At 34.9% G+C, this 23,076-nt stretch overlaps 1 protein-coding gene across 11 annotated transcripts in view; it reads left to right on the forward strand.

Moving 5' to 3' along the window:
• The window catches only part of EYA4 (EYA transcriptional coactivator and phosphatase 4), a 262,796-nt gene that overhangs the window by 187,886 nt on the left and 51,834 nt on the right, over positions 1-23,076 (forward strand). For 6 of the 11 annotated variants that reach the window (XM_034669166.1, XM_019802810.2, XM_034669168.1 and 3 more), the window contains 5 exons: positions 6,219-6,343; positions 15,372-15,464; positions 20,111-20,177; positions 21,403-21,545; positions 21,688-21,831. In XM_034669166.1, coding sequence (XP_034525057.1) covers positions 6,219-6,343; positions 15,372-15,464; positions 20,111-20,177; positions 21,403-21,545; positions 21,688-21,831 — 572 coding nt within the window. Of the gene's footprint in view, positions 1-6,218; positions 6,344-7,700; positions 7,770-15,371; positions 15,465-20,110; positions 20,178-21,402; positions 21,546-21,687; positions 21,832-23,076 lie in introns of those variants that run through there. The other 5 variants (XM_019802814.2, XM_034669169.1, XM_011228766.3 and 2 more) reach the window with 4 other exon arrangements.

The raw sequence follows: 23,076 nt of genomic DNA on the forward strand, positions 1-23,076 counted from the left end.
TACAATAGCACCAAAACCATACGTTACCTTGGAATTAACTTAACCAGAGACGTAAAGGACCTATATCCTAGGTATGGTTTTCTTTTCCCTTTTCTCATATGTTCTTTACTGTATTTCAAGGGTCTATGGGTTGGTGTTTCATCACATTTGGAAAAATTTTGGCCATTACTTATTTCAGTATTTATTCTGTCTCACTCTCTTGCTTCCTGATAATATTACACTAGTTACTTATACTCAGTTTAATCCCCCTGCCCCCCGTTTTTGTCTTTCTGTTACAGTTTGGGTACTTTCTAATGGCCCAGCTTCAGATTTACTGATTCTTTCTTTTGCAGTGTCTAATCTGCTGTTAAATCGATCCAGAGAATATTTTTATTTAATATATTGTAATTTTTCTAGAATTTTCATTTTTTTAGAGTTTCTGCTTTTCTATATGCAATACATAGATATATATGTATGTATTATATGTATGTATAACCATATGTACATATATACATCTGTATTGTATATACATGAATGTATTATATGTGAGTATATAAATACACATGACGTGTGTGTGTGTATATATATATGTATATATGTGACATACAGACACACGCACACATCTTGTGTGTGGGTATGTATCTTTTCCTGTAAATTATTTCATATATTAACAATAATTTTTAAATTCCTTGTCTGATAATTCTAAATCCTGGGTCACATGCACGTCTACTTCTGTTTACTGTGTTTTCTCTTTAGCAGAGTTCACATTTTCCTGCTTCTTGTTAGGACTCAAATATTTATGGTATTCAAAACATTTATGGTATTCTGAACATAGAAAAACTCAGTAGAGCCTGAAGCATACTATTTGTTTTGTCGTGTTTATTTCCTGAAAAGCCTAAGTCCTTGGCTCTGACTGGCAGTTAAGGGGAGGGTTTGAACGTTTGGATTCCTCTTAAGAGTTGAGCAGGAGGGGAACTTCCAATTCCTGAACAACCATCATTTTGATATTTCAGTATTTGAACTAGAGCAGTATTGACTGAAGTTTCAAATATTTTTGGTTCATGTTTTGATTTAGTAGTAGCAAGGCCCTTATACCTATAACTTGTACCTATAACTTGTACCTAGTATTTTTTGTTGTTTTGTTTTTATGGATTTCTCAGTTTTTTCTACATAACTAATTATGTTATCTGTGAACAAATAATTTTTTCTTTCTAAACTTTACCCCTTTTATTTATTTATTTTTGTCCTCTTGTACTGGCTAAGATTACCAGTAAAATATATTAAAATGGGAAAAACAGATATCCTTCCCTTGGTTCTGAGCTTAGGGAGAAATAATTTAATATTTCATTATTAAATATGATTTAAGCTATAGATTTTTCAAGAATGATCTTTATCAGACATGAGGGAAATATTTCTTTTCTAGGTTGCTGAGAGTTTCCATCATGAGTGGATGGTGAATATTGTTAAATGCTTTTTTTGTACTCATTGAAATGATATTTTGTTAATATATTGAATTGCATTGTTTGATTTTCAGATGTTAAATAAACGTCGCATTCTTGGGATAAAGCACACTTAGTCATGATATAGTAGCTATTTTATTGTTGGATTTCACTTGGTAATATTTTGTTATTTTTTTCATCTATGTTCATGAGAAACATAGATCCACAATTTTTTAAAAATTGTCTTTGTCAGGTTTTAGATGAGAGTAATCCTTTTCTCATATGATGGAGGGAAATGTGTTCCCTCCTATTTTTTTGAAAGAATTTATAAAAGACTGTTATTTTTCCTTATTTATTAGACTTCGCTAAGAAAACTCTATCATCCTGGAATTGGTTTTTATGGTTTGTTTGTTTGTTTGTTTTTTGTGGGGGTTTTTTTGGGGGGGTGTTTAATTATGAATTCAATTTCTTTAATTGACATAGGACTATTTGGATTTCCTATTTTTTATCGGATTGATTTTATAGGTTGTGTCTTTTAAGAATTTTGCTGATTTAATCTAAATTAGTGAATGCTTTGGCATCAGTTTGTTCATAATATTTCCTTATTATCTTTTTAAATATTTTTGCTACCTCTAATGATCATCCTCTGGATTTGTAAATTGTCTTTATTACTCACATACTTTTCTCTTTCAGTGATTTATGCTCTTTATTGTTTCCTTCCTTTTATTTACTTTGGGCTTATTTACTTTTCTTTAGTTTATTAGGGTAGAAATTTAGATCGCAGTCTTTAAGACCTACTCCTTTTCTAGTATAATCTTTTAAAGAGATAAATTTCTCATTAGCCACTGCTTTATTTGCAGATCACAAATACTGATTTGAAGTATTTTTGTTTGTTTGTTTTAAGGACTTCATTTCTTGATCAGTTAAAGTTCATAACACAGCTGAGAGGAAGCTACAGAAATTTCCCATATACCCTCTGTTCCAAAACATGTATAGCCTCTTCCATTGTTATTACTCACCAGAATATGCATTTATTACCAAGGATGAACCTGCAGTGACTCATCATTATATCTGTAAGTCCATAGTTTACTTTAGGGCTAACTGTTGGTATAGTATATGCAATGAGTTTGGACAATGTATAATGATATGTATCTTTCATTACAATATCATACAGAATATGTTCGCTGTCCTAAAAATTTTCTGTACTCCTGTTTATCCTTCCCTCATTTCTACCCCAGTAAGATAGTTTTACTTTTCTAGAATATCATACAAGTGGAATCATACACTATGTATGGCTTTTCAGATTGGCTATTCACTTAGTAATATGCAGTGAAGATTCCTTCATGTCTTTTCATGGCTGGAAATCTCATTTCCTTTTAGCACTGAATAACGGCCCATTGACTCTATATATTAGAATTTATCCATTCACCTTAGTGAAGAACATCTTGGTTGCTTCCAAGTTTTGGCAATTATGAATGAAGGTACTATAAACATCTGTGTACAGGTTTTTGTGTGGACATATATTTTCAGACCCTTGATGTAAATATCAAGGAGTGTGACTGCTAGATCAAATGGTAAGAGTATGTTTAGTTTTATAAGTAACTGCCATACTGTCTTCCAAAGTGGATGTGCCATTTTGCATCCCCACCAGCAATGTATGGGAGTTCCTATTGCTCCATATCCTTGCTAGAATTTAGTTGTCAGTGTTCCAGATTTTGGCCATTCTAGTAAATAGTAAAGTGTTATCTTATTATTTTAACTTGTATTTCCTTGATGACTGTGATGTGGACTGTCTTTTTATATGCTTATTTGCCATCTATATATCTTCTTTGGTGAGGTGTCTGTTGAAGTTTTTGGCCCTTTTTGAAGGAGGTCATTTTTCTCTTATTGTTGAGTTTTAAGAGTTCTTTATGTATTTTGGATAACAGTCTTTTATCAGATGTGTCTCATGCAGATATTTTCTTCCAGTCTGTGGTTTTTCTTTTAATTTTCATGACATTGACTTTTGAAGAGAAGTTTTTTAATTTTAATGAAGTCCAGCTTACCAGTATTTATTTTTCATGGATTCTGTCTTTGGTGTTATATTCAAAACTGAAAGTCATGTCCAAAGTCATCTAGGCCTTCTCTTATGTTATCTTCTAAGAGTTTTATAGTTATGCATTTTTTTATATTGGTCTATGATCAATTTTGAATTAGTTTTTTTGAAGGATATAGGGTCTGTGTCTGGACTTATTTTTTGTGTGTTTGTGGATGTCTAGTTTTTCCAGCACCAGTTGTTAGAGAAACTGCCTTTGCTCCACTGTATTGTCTTTGCTACTTTGTCAAAGATAAGTTGACTACATGTGGGGTGATGTGATGTGTTTTCGTTAGTATTTTGTCCTAAGTATTTTCTAAATTCATTGGTGATTTCTTCTTTGACTCATGGGTTACTTAGAATTGTGGTGTTTAATTTTCAAGTATTAATGATTATTTCATGTATTTTACTGTCATTGCTTTCTGATTTAATTAATTATGACCAGGTACTATACTCTGTACAGTTTAATTCAAAATCTTATGATACTTATTTTATGCCCTGCCTGACAGTCCTTCTGGTAGATGTTCCATGTGCACTTGAAAATAATGTGTATTCTATAATTATTGGGTGTTAGTATACTATAACTGTCAACTACAGCATGTTGATGACAGTGTCTACTTTTGCAATTGGTTATTGTGGAAGGAATGTTATAAAAGCTCCAAGTATGACCATAGACTCTTAGTAAGTTTCTTTATTTAGTTCTGTTAGTTTTTGCTTTATATATTTTGAAGCTCAGCGGGTAGGTACATGCACATCTAGGGTTTTGAAGGATTTATCATTTCTTTCATTTTCTTAATTATCTCTTTGTATCTGGTAATACTGCTTATTTTGAGGACCATTTTGTGACATTATAATAGCCCAAACAGTTATCTTACATTTATTATTTACATGTTCTATTGTTTTCTCTCCTTTACTCTGAACCTAGTTGTGCCTTATCACTACTCAAGTTCCCCGGAAGCAGACTCTAACATGGAGATTTATATGCCAGAAGTTTATTGTGTTGTGCTTTCATTGGTAATATTTTTGGGGGAATGATGGAAGCATGATTAGACTGAGAAACTTCGATCTTCAGTGCAATTGCAACAAAGGCCTCAGTTGATCTTATGGTGACTCTAGACTCTAGTGACTTTCAGGGTGAGGGTAATACCTTTATACCCCTTCATGGTCAGTCAGTAGGTAAGGGCTAACCCCAGAAAGGGTGTGATTTTAGGATAAAATGACTCTCTTTAGTTGAGAGCAAGGCTTGGAAAGGAACTTAGTTGAGAACTGCTAGTTGGTAACACTCCCAGCAGCTATAGGAATGAATTTTTCTGGGCAGTATACTATAGTATCACAGTGTGTCTGTATTTAAAGTACTTCTCTCGTAGATCCCTAATAGTTGGGCTGTGGTTGTTTAATCCAATCTGACAGTCTTTGGCTCTTCATTGGAGTATTTAGTCCATTGATATTTAGTGTGACTGTTGATATGGTTAGGTTTGAGTGTGCTGTCTTGCTATATGTTCTCTATTTTCACATATGTTCTTTCTAACTTCCTCTTTTCCTGGTCTTTGGGGTTAGTCAAATTTTTTTAATGTTTTATTTTAATTTTTCCTTTGATTTTTTGTTATATCTGTTAATATTTTTTCTTATTAATATTTAATGTTAGGTATTACCTGACATATCCTAAATGTCTTCTCCAAGTATATCATAACACCTCATGCCAAATGAAAGAACCTTAAAAGAATATAATTTTGTCCCACTATCTTTGTGCTACTAACATGTATTTAGTCCTACACCATATTATAAATCATATAATACAATGTTGTGGGTTTTTTTTTTTTTTTTGCTTCAGTTGGCTGTCTTCCATGAATTAAAAGAAAAACAAAACATAACCTTTGTATTTACCTATATATTTACATTTCTGTCACTCTTCATTCCTCCCTGTAGCTCTGAGTTTTTATCTGGTACCCTTACTTTTAACAGAAGGTCTCTCTTCAGTATTTTTTGTAGGGTAGCTTGTTGGTGCTAAGTTCTCTCAAATTTTGTTTATCTCATGTGTTTCCCTTCTTTCATTGAAGCATGTGTGGCTTCTTTGGCCTACTGTGAAATTCTGCTTTTTTAGTTTCTGTTTCCAAAGAGGGTCAGCCTTTCAAGAGTCTCAGTTTTATTTAGGGTCTCAATTCCAGCACATTCCCTGAAATAGGCTTAAGTCAAACCATCTATTCCTAAGTAGATATAAAAGGTGTAACAACTCTAGCCCTCAGTCCTTCGGCTCCATTTTTCACCCTTGGATCCACAAGGTCAGCTAGAAGTTTCTGTTCTGACTTTGAGTTTATACTTTATTTCTAGTTATTGATTTCTTTGACACTGGTGGGTAAGGACATTAAATTTTGGGAGTGAAATATTTTCATCATTTCTACATGTTTATAACAGAGATGGTCAATATAGGAGGGAGGGTATCCCTATCAACTTAAAGAGCTAAGATGACAATCTTTCTTCGTACTTTGTTATACAGAATAGTTGTAGGATTACAAATAAATTATGAGGCTAAACTACCACGGAAGCTTTATTTGTTTACTAATTTTTAATGGACTGTCATGTTCACCTGGTTAACAAAGAAGTCTTAGCTATTGGTCTCAGTTCTTATTGTGAGATCACATGTGTACTCAGTAGAATAATATGTGTAGTTTATTAAGAAGTCATTGCTGAGATTTCAGCTTTTGCTCTGCTGCTTGCTGCTCTAACAGGTCTATGGAAATGCAGGACCTCGCAAGTCCTCATCCTCTTGTTGGAAGTGGTGATACTCCTGGTAGCTCCAAACTGGAGAAGGCTAATCTCAGCAGCACATCTGTCACCACAAATGGAACAGGAGGTAAGAGTACCATCCCAGAGACACCCAGAATCATATTTCAATGTTTGCTATCATGTCACATGTTAGGGATCCTCTAATAAATAAATCCTTATCAGCAATAACATAATCAGCATTATATCCAGGGAATATATGGCTAATAGACTGTCTATTATTCTGTTCATTTTCTTGAAACTTTTTTGCACCTCCTCTGTAGCTGGAAAAATTCAGAAAGAATAGATACCCCCGAACAACATTTTGAAAGCTTTTAGCAAAACTTCCTTTTTGTATTTGCCCTTGTAAATATTCCAAAAAATGCAGAAAATGTGGCCAAAAGGATTTGCAGTCTGATCTTGTGAGAGAGAGAGAGAAGAAATTATAACTAGTTTTCAGTTTTATTTTGAATTGCAGGAGAAAGCTACCCCAAATTTTTCTTTTATTTTCTCAAAAGAAGTTTGAGAATAGAAAAATATTTATGTCTGCTGCACTCTCTTTTCAAAGAGATTAATACCTGATGTATTAAAATGGGAATTAAAGATTTTTCATATATTTTCTCATTTGATCAGCCTATAATTATGCCACAGCATATGGTAACAATAACAGTTATTTCAAATATTCTGCCCTCCTGATTTTATAAAATGCATTCAGCCATTAAAAGATATGGTCTAATTTTTATATCAGAATATGTAGCGAGAGATGACAAGTATATACACATATTATGTGTAAGCTACTTTTTAAATTATTCACCATCATTTTGAAGTTTTATAGATCTGTTTTAGTCAATAAGAGAAAAATTATATGAAATTTGTTTTAATTTATAAACTAATCATATTATTAAATAACATTTGCCACATCATATTTTCTTTTAAATTTTCAGTAAGTATTTATGAAATTGATACACCTCTTCCCATTTATTTTAAAATAACTGTGCAGTCTAAAATTTTTTTGTAAAGTTGTGTGCATTGCAATTTGCCTGTATTTAATAATGTTTTACACCAAACCCTTTGTAGATTAACATTTCCTTGTTGATAATGTTCATTTGTCTCTAAACATGCATCTATAATTTTAGCTAATTAATTTGCAAATTTGTAAGATTGTTTAATGATGATTTCTGGTGTAAGAACATTGATATTTAAACCTTAACTTGGGTACACATAATAAGATTTTTAAAAACTCTGGAATCAAACCTTGGAGTTCACTAATCATCATGTATATGTATTTAACTGAACTAAAACAGACCTGATAAAATAAAGTGTAAAAGTCATACACCACAGTTACGATTTTGGCTAAAAGGTCAGGAGCCAGTGCAAGCATTGAAGACTATTCATGTACACTGAGCAGGCATTCAGACAATGAACCCTTATACTGTTCCTGTTCTCAGGGGACAACATGACTGTTTTAAACACTGCAGACTGGTTGCTGAGTTGCAACACCCCCTCTTCCGCAACAAGTATGAGAGATGATGGTACACTGCATGTGTTTGGGTGTGTGGTATTGCCCTTCTGGTTTGCTTTCTGTTGCTCTTTCTGTTTGCACTTCCTTTTCTGTGTTAAGTACTTGTAAAGAAAAAGGAGAAATAAACATGACTTTTTGTTGTTTATAGATAACAGTTGACTATGTTTTTTTTTTTCTTAACAACTAGTATTCTAATTTTAGATTCCTTAGACCAGTTGTATTTTTCCTTACATTTTTTAGAGTGTTGCACCAAAAGATGCATCTATTGTTTTTCTACCTACCTATCATTTAAGTGGTTAATTCAGCACAGCAGTTATATCAGTAAGAGCAGGTGAAGCAGACTTACATATGTAAAACTCAGTCATCTCCATAACCTACAGACGGTCTTATTTTAAATTCTTTTTTTTTTAAAGATTTTATTTATTTATTTGACAGAGATAGAGACAGCCAGCGAGAGAGGGAACACAAGCAGGGGGAGTGGGAGAGGAAGAAGCAGGCTCACAGGCAGAAGAGCCTGATGTGGGGCTCGATCCCACAACGCCGGGATCACGCCCTGAGCCGAAGGCAGACGCTTAACTGCTGTGTCACCCAGGCGCCCCTTATTTTAAATTCTTAACATGGCAAAAGATATCAGTGATTTTATGGATTTCAATAAATAATCCAGTTAAAGTGACTAAAGTAACATAAACATTTAAAATTCCATCATTTAAAGAATTATCAGTGTGAAAGCTATACATTAAAAGTTATAAATCAATATTAACCCTTAAAACACTTTGAACTATAATTACTACATTCATATAAATAAAATATATAAAAGTATAAACAAACTTTCTTTTTTTAAAAGAGTTATTTATTAGAGAAAGAGTGAGTAGGGGGAGGGACAAACGGAGAGGGAAAGAGAGAATCCTCAAGAAGACTCCCCATTAAGTGCAGAGCCCAATGTGGGGCTCAATCCCAGGACCCTGAGATCAAAACCAAGATTTGGACACTCAACCGATTGAGCCATCCAGGTGCCCCATAATTTGTTTTTCTAAATTAAAAGTTAATATACTATCAGAATCAAAAAATAAAAGCAAAACTATAACACTAACATGGAATCACCCAATATTAAGATTAAAAAGAAGATCTCCCTACCTGTTGGAAATGTGCATTATAAGAGAATAGTTAGGATAGGCAGTTTGGCTGGATCTTGCTGTATCTGATGAAATTAAAATATATGGCCAGTGAAAAAAGAATACTCCATTATACCCATTATTTATGATTTTTTAATAGCTTTACCTTGAAATGTTTTTCAATTCCACACTTAAAATATACATTTTATACTTAAAAATATGTTGCAAGAATTTACTTTCTCTTAATTCTAACTCAGGGGTCTTTTTCTATAAAGAGCCAGATAGTAAATATTTTAACCTTTATAGAGCATACCGTGTCTGTCTCATCTCAGCTTTTCCACCATAACTCAAAAGCAGCCATAGGCAATGCATAAATGAATGAGGTTCATCAGATTCCAATAAAACCTTATTTATGGATCCCAACATTTAAATTTCATAGTTATCACATCACAAAATATTATAGTTTTGATCTTTTTTAAAAAAAAATTTTTGTTTGTAAAAAAACATTTTTGGCTCACTGGCTATTGTTCTGTTTTCAAATACTCATGTAACATGGGCAACTTTACCATAGTGAATATGTACAATCAATATTTAGTAACTTAGATCTAATCTCAACCAGAAACATAAATCTACAGATTTATATTGGAAGATAATTTTCCTTTCAAATTTTTTTGCTTGTAAAATTGTTAAAATATAGAACTGTCAATAAAAGTGGAATAAATGCAATCACACCCTAGCATATAGATCAGTGGTTAACAATTTTTTTTCTGTAAAGGGTCAGATAGTAAATACTTTAGGCTTTGCAGGTTATATGGTCTCTGTTATAACTATTCAGCTCTGCTGTTGTTCCACAAAAGCAGTCATAGACAATGACCTTGGCCGTGTTCAAATAAAACTTGATCTATGAACACTGAAATTTGACTTTAAGAAAATTTTCACATGTCACGAATATTCTTCTTTTGATATTCTTCAGCTGTAGAAAAATTTAAAAGCCATTCATAGCTCACAGGCTATACAGAAACAGGCAATGCGGATGATTTGGCATGTGGGATGTAATTTGCCAACCCCCGAAATGGAGCTATATGTATGCTCTGTATACTTCATGTATATGCATATTTATGCATGTAAATGCATGACAATCATATGAAAAATTACTTACAGAAATAGGTAAGATTTTTATTTGCTTAATGGTGTCAAGATTCATGATTAGCTATACTTTACAGAAAGACATCTGTTGGAATTGCTTAGGATAAGATCTAAAAGTGGATTTTCACTTTCTCAATTAAAATGTATCAAGTTCCTGTTATATGCCAGGCTCTGTGCTAGGAAATGGGAACCCAGTGACCTATAGAATATGATACTGGCCATCAAGGACCAAAAGTCTAGCAGAGGGAAACAGACAAGAAAGTAATGAGTGCATAATGTGTTCAAGGTGGGTGCATAGCAGAGGGAGGGAATATTTGATTCTACATGGAGATTAAGAAAACGCTTTAAAGAGAAGGTTTGGGAGAACCTAAATCAGACGTTCTGATCATATTTATAACATTTTCTATATTTAAAACCTATACATTATAGAAAAGAATCTTCCAGAATTTTTATTATATTTATTATACAGATGATTGACTTATGCAAGGGGCTTATTTCTGAATGTTACATGTTCGTAAAGTAGAACCACCTACCATCATGGCCCTATTTCTTTAAAAAAATTTTTTTTGATGAAAGCCATAAATTGCTTTATCAAATTATTTTACAAAATTACTTTCTGGGTATTTAGGAGTGAAAGACACTTGGTGCTCATAGATTTTAGAGTTAAGATATTGATTTAGACAAACATAAATCATAGGCTATACTAATTATTAAAATCGGTAGGCAATACTGCATGCTCCCCTGTAGTGTTATAAATTGTATCCTTCCTGATCTAACTCCTCCTGAAATTCTTTGTACAACCTGTGCTGTCAGAAGGAGCTACGGGTGATTTTGTGGTTCAGAAAGAAGTATATTTAGAATTAACACATACATGTCTTTTTTTTAAATTTTATTTATTTATTCGACAGAGATAGAGACAGCCAGCGAGAGAGGGAACACAAGCAGGGGGAGTGGGAGAGGAAGAAGCAGTCTCATAGCAGAGGAGCCTGATGTGGGGCTCGATCCCATAACGCCGGGATCACGCCCTGAGCCGAAGGCAGATGCTTAACCGCTGTGCCACCCAGGCGCCCCGACACATACATGTCTTTTAAGTCTATACCAGTTTAAGCACAGATTTTGGAAGATGAAATGTAAAATGTAAATTACTTGGGTCACCTTCTCTTTCAAGGATTAAATCTGCTATTGCAACCAATGAACATGAACTTTGAATTATTACAATAAACAGACTTTCTTCACAGTTAATATACATTAATGTTGTGCTTGAGTTCCAAAGGTAATCTGAACAGACAAGATTAAATTTGCTTTGAAAATATGCATTAGAGGGTAGTAATGAAGGCTGCAGCACAGCTGACATCTGACAATAATCACATACAATTTTGATTTTAGTCTGTAGATACCAATTATTTTTAAAGGTAAAAAATAAAATCCAATTATACCAATATATTACAATCAATATATTAAAAATATTTTGACTTTTTTTTCTTTTTTTTAAACATTTCGCTCTATGAAAAATATCCAAATTACAAATATATAACTAGTGGGGGGAGTTGACAATACAAGTATTTCTTAAGTAATAAGTTCTGTACAAAGTGCTATATATAGTTTCTCATCCCACTTTTAGAGAAACCCTGAATTACTGAATTAACCCTGAGCCCTGAATTACTTATTTTGAACATATAGAAGAGTAAAACCACAATACTCTTTAACTTAGGACATTAAAATATGATTGTTACTTTTGCAATCAAAACATTTGTAAGTTTCATTTTATTGAAAAATACGATGTTTATCTCTTACAGAAGATTGTCCTTTCCATTTTATAGCATGTAATGATTCTGGACATTGTCCTAATAAGTTAAAAACCCTGTTGAACCCGTGTTAATTTAAGAAAAGTGAAATACAGTGAGAAAAAAATACATTTGAACGTGACAATGAATATATACTGATAATCATTTGGAATGAGGATTTTTTATAAGTTTTAGAAAATAGTAAGATGTTTCATTGATGAATATCTTTCCAGTAATGCCTTGCACATTTTTAACTAAAAACAAGTTGCCTATCACTGGAAAAGTACATGGTTTATTTAATTTAAAGTGCAGAAACAAAGCCAAGACAGAAGAAAATGGAATACATTTCAAATACATTTGGAGCTTTATTGAAAATGAGTTACATTTTTGAAACTTTCTAATTAAAATAGTGTTTCCTTTGTACTGGTTACGTGTTTTATAAATATTAAAATACTCGTTTGTATTCTGTGTTTTTAATCAACTAATCATATATAGAATGTCCATTTCACTTTTCTTAGTTTTCTGCCCCTGGAAGAGCAAATTACTCATTATTACCTAATGTTATTTTGTTTCTTTACAAAATCAAACCAAGTTAATTTGCATTTTACTTGGAGCTCAAGAGATGTTTGTTGATGTCCACCTAATGTGAGAATAATTTACTTTGTGTAGCAACATAATCAAATTTTCCTCTTTTCCTTTTTGTTCTTATCTGCATATGAAAAATAAATTAACATTAATGTGCAGTTTTTCCCCAAATGCATTTGTTGAATTATTACTTTAAAATCCATGCATGTTAGTACACTGAACACATCTTGACATTTATGCTTCTCTTCATATACTTTCTACGGATGCCTTTTCTCAGTAAAATGAAACTTCTTTGTCTGTCTTTGACTAAATTCAGACCTTTAAAATTTTAATGAGTGATGTTTCCAGTATAGTGAATGCAACCACAAACTCTTTGTCTCCCTTTTCTTCCTTCTCCTTTCGACCCCCTGCAACTTTCAAATTGAGATTATAATCAACATCAATACAAAGTCGGGATCCAAAGTAACAAAACTAATCGTCCTGTCTGGCTTCTAGACTAGTGTTTTAGACCCAGCTCACGTTCTGCTCCTTTCTCCTCAATTCACAAGTGAAATACATAATTTTTTTGCATCTATTTTAAGGTATTGCTTATAGATTTAGACACATGTAAATAGGAATTTAGCCAACATTAGAATTTGGAAGTTTTAAGAGACTGTCCCTTGTATTAGTGTTGCTGAAAGCTTTGGACTGTGCTTTTTTATCAGAAGTTGAATGAGGGCATTACCTCAGAGAGAGCTTTACATCCATCTAGGTCACACTCTGGATCATCTTCATGCAGATGAAAGGAATTCTTGATTAGTTAGTGCTTCCTGAGAGGCAGTATGGCTGAGAATTTGGATTCTGAAACCACACCACCTGGTCTCAAATTCTAGTTCTTACTGACTATGTGACTTACAGGCAAGTTATTTAGCTATTCTGTGCTTCACTTTCGTTATCTGAAGAATTAAGATGATAATATTCTCTACCTCATCTGATTGTCATGAGGAAGAAAGGAGTTCATATCTGTAAAGCATAGCAACAGCACCTGGCTCGTATTAAGTATCTTTTAAGTGTGTGCTGTTATTATCTGCTTTCCGACTTGCTACTTATGCCTTTGAAGATATTTCATGAGAAGAAATGGAAAACATACTTTAGTAGCCTAGTCTCATATTTGCAGTTTTCATCTCTCACATAGTTTTCTTAAGGACACTGTCTAGAGGATAAGCCCGTTCTTACCCATCTCTGAGCCTTTGTGACGCGTCTCTATGGTGAACATAAGCCATTTTCATACCCGAAGGCGGCCTGTTACGGTGGAGAGACTGTGGATGTAGAGCTAAAGACCTGAGCTCAGAACACAGTTTCTTCATCTCCTTTAAAGGAACGAATGCAAGTTCCTCGACCCACCCTTTAGCTTTCTGTTGTATAAAATGGATGTGGTGGTTCGTATCGATCAGAATCGTTTTAACGATTAACTCCATGTCAGTGGTCTAGCACATAGTAAGCTCTTGATAAATAGTGTTGTAGCAGTAAATAATTTTGTAGTGGGAAATATAATTAGTAGTCAGGTATAACTATAAATGGACTACTATGTAAATTACTACTGTAAAGTTTTAACCACCAATTCATTACTTATCAGTATACAAATAAATAGACCCTATTCCTCAGATTATTGTGGCTGTTGAAAAATAGGGCAACCTAACCTTAAACTTCCCTTTTGCTAGGATACGTAATCCAACTGTCTTCACTCCTGCTTTCCAACCTTTACAGTTCTCCTCTGAATCTTTGGGCAAATCTTCATGACATTATTAAGTCATGGATGCTAACTGAATCCCAGGTCTCACTGAGGAAGGGTCCGGTCAATTCTGTTTCTGTGGAAAGAGAGCATAATCATGACTGCATGTTTCTCCATCAGTTAACTGCTTTTCTAACAGAGTAACATTGCTGACTTGCTTGGTTGATGGGGACGCTCTGACCCTACTCTTCTTTTTGCCATCTTTGTTCATGGTTGGCTAGTCTTCAGCTTTCTTTATAGTTTTCTGCTTGCTTCTAAGTTATTTAACTGTATCATTCCATTTATGACCAGGAAACATAAGAGGTGTTAAGTAGAAAATAATTTAGTTGATCCCCATGTTGCTGTGATATATGTAACAGAGCTTTGCCCACAAAGGGAAAATATGGTGTGACAAAAACAGTCAAGGATTTTTCATGGCCCCTCTCCCTGACTCACTGCGTCTAATAATGACAATGATGATGTGTGCCTGCCGACATCATTCCCAAGGGAGGATTTTGGCAAAATATACTACTTCTGAGTAGAAATAACCTTTTAAAGAGTTTTCGGAAGATGTACTGACTGCTGTAGGAATGATCTCTTTCTCTCTGCTTATCTCTGTAATGCATTAAAAATTGTTATACCATTAAAATAACCCCCCCCCCACATCTTATGACTATTTAGTATATTTAAGAGCAGAAATTTATTCAGTGCCTCATTTTCCACCCAACTCAGGAACAGGCCCATGGTTTCCGTATTTGCCTATGCCTCCATTGTACTCTTATGCAGTCAATCACTTTTTTTTTTTTAATGTCTCCTTGGGAAGAATAAAATACAAGGTAGTAAATCTCTTTGTTATGATTTGGATTAAATGGGCTGAAGACCGACTATGATTCTTTTTTTCTGTCTTTTGACTCTACTGTCAGAGGGTGCTTAGGTGAGTTAGCAATGCGAATATGTGTACTGCCGTTTCCTTTTGTAAGGGTGACTGCCTTTAAAAACCAGATCTGAGAGAACTGGCTTAGTCAGAGGATTTTTATATTAAATCCTCTACAAATGCATGTCCATTTTTTTAGAAGCTAAATTAACAAAACTTTCCTCATCGACTTCTCAAGTGTTCTCTTGCATGCCCGTTGGTAGCTGGAAAAGCCACTAGTGGAACAGTCAGCAGCTTTGATAAAAATTTAGAAATCAAACTCACATGTACTTATTCTTCTACATAGTGTCTCTCCTTGCAGTCAAAACAGAGCCTTTGAACAGCAGTGAAGCGGCCACCACCACTGGAGATGGAGCCCTTGACACTTTTACTGGGTCAGGTAAAGCCTTCAGCTCACGTGTTGCTACGTACACATGGGGGTACACATCATCTTCCTAGTGAACAAGCAGCATAAATACCCAAGTGGAGTTTCAAGAATGCGGATTCTTAATCACTTGAGCGTTAGATTTAGTTTTTTGAGAACTAATTGTCATAAAAGTGTGTATTTTTAAAAATTATATTTGTAATTGTTTTGCTGGATTTTTCAGTTGGCAGCAAAATGGTCCTCTGACTTTCTTGTTGGAAATAAGCAGGGCTGGCTTCCTTTGTAATTATTTTATACAGTGTTTAATTTAAAAATTAGGTTGTAATCGTTGGCTTTGTTCCCTTAACTTATCCATTTAGATGGCATTAAAAACTCCCTTCCCTCCCAACATTTGAGATGTAAAACTATCCATTTGATTCCTTCTAAATAACCTTGTTTCCTCTCTGGGTTTAAAAAAAATCCTCCTGTGTAAGCAGCTGAGTGACAAGTATTAAAGGTTAATGGGCTGCGGGAGGACACATGCTGGTTGCATTAGAACCCAGCCTGACAGCACTACTTTCACTCAGTGCTTCAAAGAGAACAATAGCATGTCTTTAAACAGCAATCCTTTTAAATATAAATTCCTGATAACTCCCAGGTGGGCACAAAGGACACGCATTAGGTTGACTTGGTTCAAAGCCACAGTATTTTGTTTAGTTTATTATCTGGTGAAAGGATTTTTTTTTTTTTAACCTGAGAAGGAATTTGAATAGCGCAAAGATGAACAGTAAACCGAGGGAAGTATTTGTGGTAATTACGCCATGGTTCTGTTGGTCTACTATAGTATATCTTATGTTTTATCCATATTCTCACGTACAAAGGTTTTCTGTGGGTATGCTTCAGGTATAAAGAGTGGAGGTATGTCCTTGAATATAATACTGTTGTAGCATACGTTGCATTTTTATCGATACTGATGATCCCCTCTCATTAGTTCACACTGACTGGGAGCAGTTGCCATGTGGCCCCATAAGTATTAGTATTTCAGACATAAAGAGGTAGTAATTCATACACTCTGCATTGGGACTCACGTGCTAGTCCGTATCCTTTCTAGCATTTCACCTGCCTCCCAGGAGGTAAATAGGTAGCAACTCACTCTAGCAGTCTTTATGGCTCTACCATAACTCTTGTAAACTTTCTGCAAAGTAAATGCATGGGAACACGTTTTTAGAGAAAGAAGTGAAATTACTAAGTAATTGCTGGCATACTTAAATATCATACCACAAGTTCATTGAAAGCTAAATGACAACATTGTAGAATGTCAGCCCCACAAGGAATTTCGGAGGTCTCTGATCTGATTTATAGGCAGGAACACAGAGGTGCAGGTAAGTTAAAGGTGGTGAAGGCCATATAGTCCAGGCCTCACAGCTGGTCACTGGTATGAATGAGTACAGAGCAGTATTCAGATCAGTCCAGGAGTCCCTTCTGGACTATCCCATTGGAAAATATAAAAATGGAAAAAGAAATAGCTGTGAGCAGTTATTTTGTCTAAAATTCACTCACATTATCTTTGCAAGTAGTTTCCCAGTTTTCTTTTACAAATCATCTAGGGCCATGCTGTGTCATAGTCACTAGCCATATGTGGCTGTTTATGTCTAAATTATTTAAAATTTGGTAAAAGTAAAAATGTTGTCTCTAGTCACAGCAGTCCCTTTCAAGTGGTGGTCTTCTAGTGGCTACCAGGTTGAACAACTTAGATATAGAACATTTCCAGCACCATGGACCAGGTTCTTTCGGACAATAGTGTTCTAAGTCAGGGATTCCTAACAGCAGCACTATTTGGCTAACTTTTTCCTTTTTTTGTTTGTAATGGAGGATCTGTCCTCTGCGTTGGAAGAGGTTTAACAACATCCCTACTGTCTATCCAAAAATGACAGTAGCACTCCCCAGTTATGACAACCCAAAATGTCTCCAGACATTTTAAATGTCCCCTAGTGGGCAAAATTCCTACCTGCCCATCTCCCTCACTTCCCATCCCCTACCCCATTGAGAGTCTCTGATCTAAGGTGTCACAATAATTAGAGTAAAACCTTAAAGTTGTTTGCATCAACCTCTAAGAATCTGGTAATATCGTGTAGAAATTTGTTTTAATTAGTTTTCAGGACATTTTGAAAATAAGCAGTTTGCTTACTTTTATTTGCAGAGATGATGGAATATAATGAGTTGAGTGCTTTGGATAATATCTTTGGATAATATCGTTTACTTAAATGACAATGAAGAATGAAAGGAAAGTCTCTGAAATCTGTACATGGTATTCCAGAAACCATACTGGAGATTAGGCTGCCTGGTGTAGGAACAGACTTTACTCTGGTCAGCATAATCTTAATCCACTTTAGTCAGGCTTTATTGTTTGTAGTTATCTGCAGATTCATGAGTTAGAATGAATATATACATTTTAGTTTAGAAGCAAGTTTTGTGTGAACATCTTAGTTTTCTGAGCCAGAGGTTTTGCATTCTATTTAGAAAGGGAACATATGGACATTAATAGAAAAAATTTTTAAAGATTTTATTTATTTATTTATTCGACAGAGAGAGAGGGGACACAAGCAGGGGGAGTGGGAGAGGAAGAAGCAGGTTCCCAGAGGAGCAGGGAGCCCGATGCGGGGCTCCGATCCCAGGACCCCGGGATCACGCCCTGAGCGGAAGGCAGACGCTTAACGACTGAGCCACCCATGTGCCCCTTCATAGAAATTTTTAATGTTGAGCCTTGATACTGTTATGGGTACAGTATTTTAATGTTGTCTAGATTCATTCAGCAGCAGGAGGAAGATCCTGTATATTCAGATTTCCATTCAGGTATATGAGGCTTTTTTTCTGAAGTAATTTTGCTCTTTGGCTTTTTTTATAAAAGCTCCTGTGCTGGATGGTTCTTTTCATTATTTGATGTCTCTTTGGAAAAGCTTTGTAATTTGCAGTCTTGAGAAGAACTGATTGCAATAAAGCCATGAGTGTGCCAGAGTGACATTTTATAAGTGAGAGACAAAAACACATGGAGTTGTGCCTCATTTAACTATATTTTTTGCTGAAAAGAGTATTCACTATTGTGAGTTAATGAATCAGACTGAATTTCCTGGGGAATAACACTATTGCTATTATGTAATGTACACTTAGTGCCTGTGGTGTGGTAGAAAAAAGCGTGTATTCGTCAAAGTGTTTGGAAGGTTTTAAACATTAAACGTTTAATTAATCAGTAGAAAATTAATGGTTCATTGGTCAGTTAATTTTCAAATCTATATAGCAAATTCACTTAAATTTTGCTTGGTTAAAATATTTAGAACATGACACCTCTTATCATATTCAATGATTTTCAAAATTGATTCATAATATTCTCGAAAACCTACTCTCTGCGCTATTGCTATGAAAACTGTAGTACACTTTCCATACTCAGAGCTTACAGGCCAGATAGCATTTTAAATACATTAAATTCTGTGTGTTTATGAAATGACAGATCACAAGGGTACTTAATAGCATTTGGGTATAGAAATATATCATGTTTCATAAAATAGTTAGCAACCTAAACCTATTTGTCACTTTTACAATTCTAAAAGTTTAGCTCCAGAATTATTATGAACAACTTAGGAAGGACATTGTACTTTGAAGTATAACTATGATTGATTAGACTAAACTAATTCCAGCACTGCCTTGTGTACTACTTTAATCTTTTTGAAAAGTGAATGAACAGCAGATGGCCTAATAAAGACACTCTGTGTGCTTGCCCAGTATGGATTGGCTCTGAAGGGACTGCCTCAACACTTCGGAGTCCATATATTTGCAATACATCTGTCTTAGTCAAGGCAGATGGTTAAGGGAAAGAGAAACTTCCAAACTTCTGAATGTATTCCAGTTTGGGACTGCATGTTAGGACAGAATGTGAATAGGACCTGACTTCCCCCTTTAAGTTCTTCTCAAAAAAGTCCTCTCTCTGATAGTCCAAAATATATTTGTAAATAGGATTGCCGCTGCATTATTCAGTTATGTTTCCTAACACATGGGGCATTATCACTCATGCTTTCTATTCATATTCCAGTTAGTATGCACCTATTTTGGACTCTGCATTTTTAACTGTTCATCTGATCGGTAAACTTAGAGGCAATATAAAATGATAGCATTTTACAATTTCAAAGTGAAGTTGGAACTTCAAGTTTTTCTTGAATTTTTGTTGTATTTTTAGTAGAAAAAATATGGAGGAGAGCAATGCGTTGCTGTCATATTTGGAATTTAAAACATACAACATAAGGTCTGAAAATTTTAGAAATTTACTTTTGTGTCATGAAATCTTAATGATCTGTAATCAAAGATATCTATTCATACTTAATCATCCATAAGAATATGCTATTGATCTGAGAAAGCAAAAGAATGACAGAGAGAAAGGATTTGTAAGAAGATTTCATTTTATGATCGAAGATTTCATTTTATGCTCTTAGACCAAACTTGAAGACATTCAATATCAAAGAAAATATTTAGGCATCTGTTTCTGTTTAGAAAATGAATTTTTTCTGTTTAGAAAATGCATGAATTTTTAGAAACATCTCTTGAACATGATAGTTTCTTCAAACTGGTTTTGTCATTCTAGTGAAACATATTCACGAAGCAACTTTTTTTGCACTGATTTTTGTGTCTTGCAGTAATAACAAGTAGTGGCTACAGCCCCAGATCAGCACATCAATATTCCCCACAGCTATATCCTTCCAAGTAAGTGCTCAGTAGATTCTTTCAGATTTGTTAGAATAATTTTCCAGGATTATCTTTATTAATCTGTATGCACACAGCATAGCTTCGTATTGGGATACCTTTATGTATCTAAGTGTGTTATAGGTAGTTGAATAGAAGAATGCTTGGACAGAGTCATTGGGTGGGTTAGACATACAGGTAAATATCCTGTACAAATCTAGAACTAGAGATATACTCATGTTTGTCCAGACAGTTCCTTTAGTCCTGGATCTTTGTATACCTTGAGGAAAGCATCAAGCTCACACCAGAAAACACTGATTTCTTAATGGAAATTCCAAAATGCTGACAAGCTTAAAGAAAATCTGAAAAGACTACATTTTATTCAAACATTAAGTCCTCATAATTTGTTCCATATTACATTATTTTCATTGGATTTCAGGTTCTCAGAAACATATTTTTTAATAATGTGCTCTCTTGTTTTTATAACAAATGAAGTCAATTTATTGAAGACAGTGGTAGAAATTTCAAATTTAACAATATTAGGTGTATATCTGAATTTGGTTACAATCAGCCAGGTGTGTTAAGGTTTTGGAGTCGTGATTCACACACATTGAGATGTTACTCTCTGCAACAGCTACAGTTTCTGCCTTTAAGTGCGGACTGGTGTTTGGATATCCATTCAGGAACATTATGTAAAATGAGGCACAGTAAAGGGAGTGGCATTCCATTTCTCTTCAGGAAGCAGCGGCCTACCTTTTCCCCTTCTTTTCTTTTTTAAAATTTCCAGTTCTTGGTAGAGAGCTCTTGGTAGGGCTTTTCCTGACTTCTGTATCCGTGGTAAAACAGTAGGTCACTCCTAGCGACTGCATGTACGCTCACGGGCATGGGCTCACTGGGCTCCACTTCCCTGATCTGCACATGAGCTGGAGTACTACTGCAGCGGTAAACAAGAACTGTAGACCTGGAAGAGACTTTAGATACAATATCTGATCCAAATTTCTCATTTTACAGGGGGGGTATAAGTCTTTAGGGAGTTTAAACCATTTGTCCCAAGTCGCTAGACTGATTTGTAGCAGAGCCTGGGCTCCGGGCATTTGGACTCTTGTCCTTTCCCTGTTGTTAGAATTGTATTGTGGATAAAGAAGAGGATTACTTCCTGGCTATTATAAGGTTTCACTGAATCTAAGCTGTCTGAAGTAATGTGCAGTCTTTGTTGCCACAGTAATGCTATTTTTCTGATATTTAGGCCCTATCCACACATTCTTTCTACACCAGCAGCTCAAACGATGTCTGCCTACGCAGGCCAGACTCAGTATTCGGGGATGCAGCAGCCGGCCGTCTACACAGCCTACTCACAGACAGGACAGCCCTACAGCCTGCCCACTTACGGTATCTCACGTCTTCTCTTTGCTCCTTTGCTTATGAGCGGGTAACCCTGCTGCCTAGTGCTTAGATATTCAGGCATAAGTCACAGCTCCGGAGCAAGGTCATTGTACTAATTCAAGGGTCTGCATGTGCGTTTCCCAAACAGATCTGGGCGTGATGTTGCCGGGCATCAAGACGGAGAGTGGCCTTTCACAGACTCAGTCCCCGTTACAGAGTGGGTGCCTCAGTTACAGCCCGGGCTTTTCCACCCCACAGCCAGGCCAGACGCCTTATTCTTACCAGATGCCAGGTAAGCTGCCACACAGGAAACCTGTCACGTCAGGAGGAATTCTCTGAATGAGCCTCCCTGGCTTCAGACTAGGAATATGCCTTCACGAAAATGGTGTTAATTGTTACTGCTCTTCACGTCAGGAAAGACAACTAGGGGGGGAAAAAACATGATGAAAAGAATTGAATGTACCTCAGGAAACATGACCCGTACCAAATTTCAGTACTTAAGTTGAAGTTGTATAAAATCAGCAGGACACTAGGTCTAAGCAGAGTGACCTTCGAGCCATGTCAATCACACATATGGCATCTCCTTAAGTGAGGTTCAAAGATTCATGACAAGTCCCTGTGTTTTCTGTCTGTATCCCTTAAGTACGTAACACTGTTTTGATTATATTTAAAATTGAATTAGTACCATTTTAAGTCTTGTCTACCATTGAACCATTGTGGATTTTCTGTTCATTCCTAAAATACCTCTCTATTAATACTCTGTTTCTTACTAGGAATATTTATATAATCTATACCTCCCCCTGCAAAAATCCTCCATCTCTGAGTATTTAATTTTCCTTCTACATTTGATCATTTTGTAGTAGTTGCAGAAAGAATTTTAGTGACATAGTAAACACATTAAAAGCTTATTTATGTCATTTTGTCTCTATTGTTAATCATAAATTTGGGGCTGCATGAACATACTTTTTGAATCAACTAGTGTTGAAATTTTAGTCCATTGACTAAAATGAAATAATTACCTAGACCTTTTTGGCTGAAATGGCAGATCTCTTTTTACCTGAATTGTAGGTAGAAATATAGTTGCATAAATCCTAAAGCCACAGTGAACCACACAGCTTCAGTTAGGAATATGAAAGCAACCATGAGTACATTTTCATTTATTCCCCAAAACACTTTCATATCGGATGTTCTGGGCCAGGTCACTTTATGTTAATTACATAATATTATTGCAATTCAAAACACATTGATAAAACAAATAATCAGCTGTGTCAATAGTCATTCGTTTTACTTCTTCACAAGTCCATTCCGTAGAACACATGTTTTAAAAAAATAATCTTTAAATTGATATCTCACTTGTTTTTGCCCTAATTAAAAAAAATACATTTCTGACTCTGTAGTCAAATTTTAGAAGTCTGTCAAACCCTAGGTGACTGCAATATGAACAGCTCTCCCTTGAGTCTGAGCCCAACTTCACATTTTTCTTGGCTCTAAGGAAAGGACATAGGAGGAAAGAAAAGACAGGTGCCATACACATCAA

The sequence above is a fragment of the Ailuropoda melanoleuca genome, chromosome 10 (assembly GCF_002007445.2).
Source record: "Ailuropoda melanoleuca isolate Jingjing chromosome 10, ASM200744v2, whole genome shotgun sequence".
In the NCBI taxonomy this organism is placed as follows: Eukaryota; Metazoa; Chordata; class Mammalia; order Carnivora; family Ursidae; genus Ailuropoda; species Ailuropoda melanoleuca.